We start from the raw sequence: 7,644 nt of genomic DNA on the forward strand, positions 1-7,644 counted from the left end.
TCTGTGTGAAAAATACTTAACAGATTTAAAAAAGCATTTTGCATTTTCAGTCCAAACTCTCAGGTTTAGCAAAATTCTTTCGTATTGCCAAAATCATCCATATTAAAAGGTCTACAAAAGTCTGCATTGGTTCAAAGCTGTCAGGTGACTGTTAGTGTTTTAAACCTTAAAAGGTGAGAAATAGCAGTTTTTTTTAGTTTTCAGCCAATACCTGGAAAACGTTGATAGATAGGAAAAAACATGATCCATATGATAAGGTCTACAATAGTCTGCAGGGATCAAAGTTGTTGGACAACTCCTTGTTACTGCCCTCGAAAGGTGAAAAATGATGTTTTTAGCAGTTTTCAGCCAATGTCTTGAAAACTATAATAAATAGAAAGAAACTTTCAATTGATGAAATGATCCATATGATAAGTTCTACTAAAGTCTGCATTTAGTAAAAATTGTCAGACAACTCCTTGTTAGAGCCTTTGAAATGCAAAAAAATTAACCAGGTGAGAGATTCAGGCTATTGGGACCCTCTTGTTTTTGAAATAATAAAGTACAAATTGAGATCAATGATAGCACCTGGAAAGCAGAACTTTTTATACGGCCACAAAAATATTGCGGTTGTATATTGGTATGGCGTTGTTGTCCATGTTGTCTGTAGAAACTTGGTTTTTGTGCAAGAATTTAAGATGTGGTTGAAGTTATGAAGTTTTCATGTGGTTTTAATAACCACTATAGGAAGGTTCCTAATTCATTTGGAAGTTTTAGAATGAGGGGCCAAAAAGGGTAAAAATAGGTGTTATATTGCTATATAAAATGTTGGTTGTTCTTTTGATTTTGATTATTGTTTTTTATTGACTTATTTAAGTCTGGTAAACTAATGTATCAGCAGATTTGATGCATGTACAAATTATGAGGGGTCAAACGGATTAAAAAAGAATCATTGGATTCCTTATGAAAATCCCTGCCTGTGATTTCAATCAGATTTTAGATATCTCATATGGTTTTCGAGTTATCAGGGGTCAAAGAGACAAAATAAAAAAAATCAACTTTTTAGTATTGGTCTGGATTTGAAAATTCTTATTTTAATTTCAAATTTTTGTGAAATATAGTGTCCAAACCAGTTGTTGTGTCCATAATGAATTGTAAGTCCCCATTCTTGAATGTGTCAAAAACTAATATTGTGTCTACACTTGCTCCAACTTTTAAGGTTTTGACCACTGCGTTCATATCATGCTGTGCCCCACGTACTTAATTGTATTTCAAATTATTGTGCAATATTGTATCCAAACCAGTTGTTGTATCCACAATGAACAGTAAGTCCCTATGTTTAAATGTGTCGAAAATTAATAATGTGTCCTCACTTGCCCCAAGTGCACATTGTTCAACTGATTTTGTATTACATTTGAGGAAATTATCAAATATAGAATCTACTGACAGTTGAAAAGTCATATAACTTGTTTAATAGAAAACTTAGTATTTCACCCACTTGGACTGAAAACCTCATAACAACTTGCCACAAAATTATAGGAATGACTTACACTAACATTTCTACAACCTTGTATTGGTTTGGTCAAACTGCCTGAAAAAGTGTCAATTATTGTATCAACTTTAAATGATTTTTTTATGATTTCATGACTTTCATAGTGTTGCTGTGAATTTGTGTTGTGAATTAAGTGCTATTTACAATAGGTACAACACGCAAAAACCATTCTTGGGTTACCAATATTGCTGAACTGCTAGATTTAGGCAAGAGCAAATGCAAAATTACTGATTTTAGAACATTTTTGCTTTTGACGGTTTTTAGTTTTTGTTTGATTTTCGAAAAGCAGTTTTACTCACTAGTTCAACCTGAATGGATTAGAGAAGTAATTTCCGCTTAAAATAAATTTTTATTCAGGAATTTAAATTTTTGGCAGCAAAATTTTGTTGGTTCACAAAATCCTTAAAAAAATAGGCATTATTTGTAATAAATTAAACATAGTTTCTAAAACTGTTTATTGTATGAATAACAAAACGTAGCTTCAACAAGTCTTGACCTTCGGCTTAACATGTTGTAATGTTTATCAAATGGGACGCACAAAAATAAATCTAAAACAGAACCAAGCCAAAATTGAGAGCAGACTGGACAAATCTAAATTAAGATTCTTTTTTTATGAGGACGCAAAAACGAGGCTCCCAGGACCCTGAACCGCACACTTTATTAAATTTTGCCTTATCATAAGGATCATTTCACTAATGAAAGTTTCCATCTATTATAGTTTTCAAGATATTGGCTGGAAACTGTTAAAAAAAAACATCATTCTTCCCCTTTCAAGAGCAATAACTCCTACAAGGAGTCGTCTGACAACTCGTTTCCCTAGAGACTTATGTAGGTCTTACAATAAGGATCATTTCAGCTATTAAAAGAATTAGGCTAAACCTAACGGTTTTGGAGATATATGCGAAAAACTACTGCCTGACCCCTATGTTCTATTTTTAGTAACGGTGACCATGTTGTTCGACGGATCACAAATCCCCACACATTAGTTCTGTGCATGATACCTCAAGGAACATTCATACCAAATTTGGTTCCAATTGGTCATGTTGTGTCAGAGGAGAAGATTTTTGAAAGGAACAACATTAAAAATAGCAAAAAACGTAAAAATAACCATTACTCCAGCATGGTTTAATAGATTAAAACCAATATTTACCAGATAGGTCTAATCATGCTGAACAATTTTCTGAACAAATGTCAGAATTTGGCTTTACCTTATGGATTTGGAGATATATGCAAAAAATTACTGCCTGATCCATATGTTCTATTTTCAGCAACGATTTTTTTTGACGGATCAGAAATCCCCACATCAGTTCTATGCATGATCTCTCAAAGGAACATTCAGACCCAGTTTGGTTCCAATTGGTCTAGTATTGTCAGAGGAGAAGAGTTTTGAAAAATTGTTAATGACGATGGACGACGACGACGGTCGCCAAGTGATGGCAATAGCTTATTTGGCCTGTGGCAAGGTGGGCTAAAAATGCGGTTGTAAAATGCTATGTCGTTGTCGGCGGCATTGTCGTCCGTAGATATTTGGTTGTCTGGGCAATAATTGTAATATAAGAATACGAAATTTTACCTTTATATTCCATACCAAAAAAATGAATTGAAATTGATTTTCTGGGTTATCAAATAAATTGGGGATAAAAGGACCAAAACAAGTATGTTTCTTGTGTAAAAGTGGTTGGAACACCACACATGGAATAATATGTTGGGGTTATTTCTGGAGGTTATGACCCACAACATCAAGATTTTTAATTTTTTCGCAGTTACTCTTGTGGGTGCCTTTTATAGTGTAAATTTTGGCATTGTATCATGTCAAAATTTAGATTTGTTTCTGTTTTTCAAATCGCTACAAAAGTAAACTTTGAATTCAACAAAAACTGAATTCTTGTGGTCCTTTTAATTGTTGAATTTATTTATTTTTTGGGGTATTGGAACATAACAGGTAAAGTCCCCTTTCATTTTTTTTTAAAGTTCTTTGACCACTTTTTTGTCAGAAACAGATGAAGAGATACTAAACTGCGTTTGGTGGCCGTGTTGCTTGAATGAGACAGACTAAAATAATTCTACTTGGCAAATTTTTTTATTGGAAACAAGTCAGTCATATCAGTGAAATACTAGTACATGAAACGGCTTTATTACACTCAGTAGTAACTGTAAATGACTATAATCGAATAATTACGACTTCCATACATCTGTGTACCTGTGTACAACTACTACCAAGAATATTCAAATAATAAACAAGAATCTATCTTTTTTTTACCTTTTTTCCGGGGTTTTCCTTGGCAACAAATTTTATCATTATTTTTTCGTCTATCTCTCAATTGATACCCTTCTTTTTTCTTTCTTTTTAATCTCCATATGATTTTTTTTAATAAAAAATGACAGAAGATTCATCACACCCTACATCACAAATCTTGAGCCACTTTCATATACTTATAAAATCTTTCCCGGAATTTATACCAAGACAGTTATCAGCTTTTGCTTGTTCCATTAATGAACTTTCACTCTCTTCCTCTGTCATAAAAAATGTGGAAGAGGAAGACACAGAATCAAGAGATTTCCTTCCGGAGTTTGTTATCCTAAGAAGTTTAGATACATTTCTGCTATCGGAAAATTGGCATGAAAGGTCTTCGAAGTTTATTCGTAACCTACAACAACAAATTGAAAGAAAAGTTGAATATTAGAATAACTAATATAGGCTGAAGTAAAATGTGATCCTAATTAATTGAACAAATCTTCATAACAACACCTCCTTCCCACCGTTTTCCAACACTATAAACGGACTAAAGAAAAGTCATTTTAACGCATTGAATTTAAAAAAAAACATTGAATGGATTAATTGCAATTTATTCTCAAAGTTAATATTTTCTGATTTCCCCAGATTTCTTTACCTATGATATGAAGTCAACTCTTTTAATTTAACTTTTATAAATGATGTACCGTGTACTTGAAAATGAAACAAGTTTCTTCCGACCCACCAAACCTCTAGACTTGGTTACTCACATTTTTCCACCGACAGACAGCGTTCTGTATTTTGCTTGTTCGTACTTCTGATACATGTATTCGATTTTATGCATGTCTTCATTTTGCATCACTGTTTCTGTGTCAGAAATATACCACATTATGCTGTTGTCTGCGTTATTGCGACTTTGATCCATTTTCTGCCAAGCCGGACTATTCAAATGTATCCGTTTGTTGGTAGGTGGGTCTTCGTGTGTTAAACCATCCTTCTTAGATTGGTCTGTCCTCCCAACAGACTCTATGTTTGCTTCCTTTAAACCCAAACTCCGATGTACATTTAACAACTTTGATGACTCTTCCTCTCTATAGTCATTTAGAAATATACGTAGAAGCTCTAAAATTTCGCATATTTGTACTTCCTCTGGATCTAAGTCATACTTCATAAGAATTTTTTTAACTGTCTTCTCTCTAAGGTCATGCTCGCGAAAACAATCCATATTTGTACAGTTTTCTTCAACGAAATTCTGACAAAGATGCAAGAAGGAGCATTTTTCTGGTCTGTTGCAACCTCCGTTGTTGTAATAGCGGCATATGATTGGAACAGTGACTCTACACCTATTCTTGTAATGACGAAGGAGTCGAAAAATGTTTTTTAAAGAAACGCGATGTAAATAGAACATTCTACGAACTCCTTTGTTATGTTCATCCTCCAGCTTATGACCAAATTTACAACCTTTCATTTCACATGAACTCAGTACGTGGAATTTGCATAAATGGAAAGAGTTACAATCGCCGTTACATGATTTGGGATCATTTGAAAAGTCTGGACATAACTTTACTTTGGTAGAAGCCTTTATTTCCTCGGTTGTCTCACCCACCGCTCGTTTGCTAGAATACCGAAATTCAAATAAACTTCCGTATTCCTCTATAAAGTAATAGAAATCGTCAGGTCTGGAAAAATTCCTATGTGATGATCCAAAATCTGAAAGATCTGAATATTTTACTATCCCACCTTTGTACAAAATAAAATTTAAGATCGCCGATGCAAGATCACATTTTTCTGTCAGGCGGTGGTATTCTGATGTATACTCCTGATCCTCAGTAGACTGTGAAAAACACGGTACAGATAAGTCACGGTCACTGCTCGGACTAAAGTTTGGTGTATCATTTCTGTTGTTTGTGGTATTACTTAGACTATAAGACGGGCGTTCGTATTTCTGTGGTGAGTATGTTTTACTTGGATATCTCCTTTTTCTCGAATTGTAATCTTTCTGACCATTTAAACGACCATGTGCTATATCGTATTTATATTCAGACTCCTGGTATCTATCGTTGTCTCTTTCTCCCTCTAAATAAACCTCCCGTTGCCTGTCATATGCTTCTTCCACCGGATATCTCATGTATTTCCTTTCCGAACAGTAATCTTTATTGCTTCTATCATTGTAATGGGCATCATTTAACAAATTTCTGGTCTCGTAGTCATCATCTTCTCTAACACTCCTCTCGTCACTCCTACGCTTTTGACCACTATCAAACACTCGATATCTATTATTATTTCTCTCTCTCTCCATTTCTGTGGACCTTGAGTCACGCCCATACCCCATTCTATATCCCGTATAGGCTCTCTGTGAAACATGACGTCTTCCATGAGTCAATGCGCCTTTAAATGGCGCCCTTGTATTTTGCATTTTATAGAAAAAGAAAGTTCTGGCGCAGAAATCTCAATTACTAAACTGTGTCGATCATCTTTGGAATAGTACTTTTCAAGATGAGGTACTCTTTCTAAAAAAACATGGGTACACTATAATCGAATTTTCATTCTCATGTATTCCATGAATGTACTGAGATATCTTCAATAAATTTTACAGGCTTGTCTCCATTATCAATGTGCAGCCATGCATTTACTAACAGTTTGCCAAAAGGTAAAACATAAAAAATTACGGGCTGCTGTCCTTCTTGTTTTAACCTTTGTATTGTTAAAATCAGTTTTCTAATTACCAATAATCCTTACATTTTCCCCTTAACAACCCCTTTATCGAAGGTCACGTTCATTCTTAAATTTAGTTATTTTTTTCTGTTATAGGATAATTTCACATCCTCACCATATTGTTACTTCTCCAACACTCAACTGTTAAAAAAACACGATGCAGTCAAAAGTCAACTACGCTTTGCGTTAGAATCGGAGGGAATTTGAAAAAAAAAGACTTACCTATTGAAAGAGAAAAATAAATCTACTTTGACTTCCAAAAAATAAACCAATCCCGTATCATGATTTTTGCGAAATTCGTAATCAGTTTTTAAAAGGCTGAAATTTCTACTTAATTCTATTCAGTATCGACCTTTTTCATAGGCTTGCTGCCAAAACTTTGACGGTTGAATATTGATTTGCTGTGGTTCGTGTTAATAATAATTTTACGACTGACGCTCATATGGGGTGCATTTATTGCTAAAAAAAAAATGGTTACCGAAAGTAAACCACCATCCACAATCATTACCAATCCATCAGACAAATGAGTGTTTGGTCGATATATGCAGTAAGAGTTTAAAAGCACTTAAAGAACCTGGTCTCGGTATCTTAATTAAAGTTTCTATTTGCAACGCTAAAATTATTTTTTTCGACAATACATTATGATCCCTAAAATTAAAATAAATGGTCTATACCCCTGTAAAACATCCAATATCGAACTAAAACTATAATCTTGAACTACTTCTAAAATGTCCCGACAATTGCGTGATGCGAAACGACGGAAGGTGAAAATCAAGTACGACTTACCTACTTAAAGAGAGAAGCCCAATTAAAGCTTTTCCAGTACTTTTTATGTTAAATCCCCAAATCAGTTCACGTGGTGTTTTCAATGATAAAGGATTTAAAAATAAACCGAAACTTCGATTGACGCTAAATTGTAGTTCGGGAGGACCGATGTTGACCTACAGTTTTCAAAAAACTTCCTGTACTAAACCGAAAGTAAATCAAATGATTGTGCACGTAAACTAAGAAATGTTGAAACTCTAACTTACTATTATATGGTAAGACCCGAAAAAACTCGAAAACTGGAATAGGCCATTGCATGAGAAATCAAATTTCATGTCACACTTTACAGAGATGATCTAGGAAACAACATGTAGTACAGTTACTTTTTAATTCAATTTCA

At 34.0% G+C, this 7,644-nt stretch overlaps 1 protein-coding gene across 2 annotated transcripts; it reads right to left on the reverse strand.

Annotated features, from left to right (window-relative positions):
* Positions 1-3,843: 3,843 nt before the first annotated feature.
* Positions 3,844-7,405, reverse strand: LOC148624526 (uncharacterized). 2 transcript variants are annotated; one of them, XM_088567184.1, is made up of 3 exons: positions 7,266-7,405; positions 4,535-6,274; positions 3,844-4,179 (listed from the first exon to the last, which is right to left on the reverse strand). In XM_088567184.1, the coding sequence occupies exons 2-3, from the start codon at positions 6,178-6,180 to the stop codon at positions 3,957-3,959; spliced, it is 1,869 nt and encodes a 622-aa protein (XP_088423310.1). In that variant the 5' UTR covers positions 6,181-6,274; positions 7,266-7,405; the 3' UTR covers positions 3,844-3,956. The 2 variants fall into 2 exon arrangements, with proteins under 2 accessions (XP_088423310.1, XP_088423311.1); XM_088567185.1 differs by lacking the exon at positions 7,266-7,405 and adding an exon at positions 6,702-6,725.
* Positions 7,406-7,644: the final 239 nt, after the last annotated feature.

This window comes from Perna viridis, chromosome 2 (genome assembly GCF_037379345.1).
Source record: "Perna viridis isolate PV_CMFRI_1.1 ecotype Kerala chromosome 2, ASM3737934v1, whole genome shotgun sequence".
In the NCBI taxonomy this organism is placed as follows: Eukaryota; Metazoa; Mollusca; class Bivalvia; order Mytilida; family Mytilidae; genus Perna; species Perna viridis.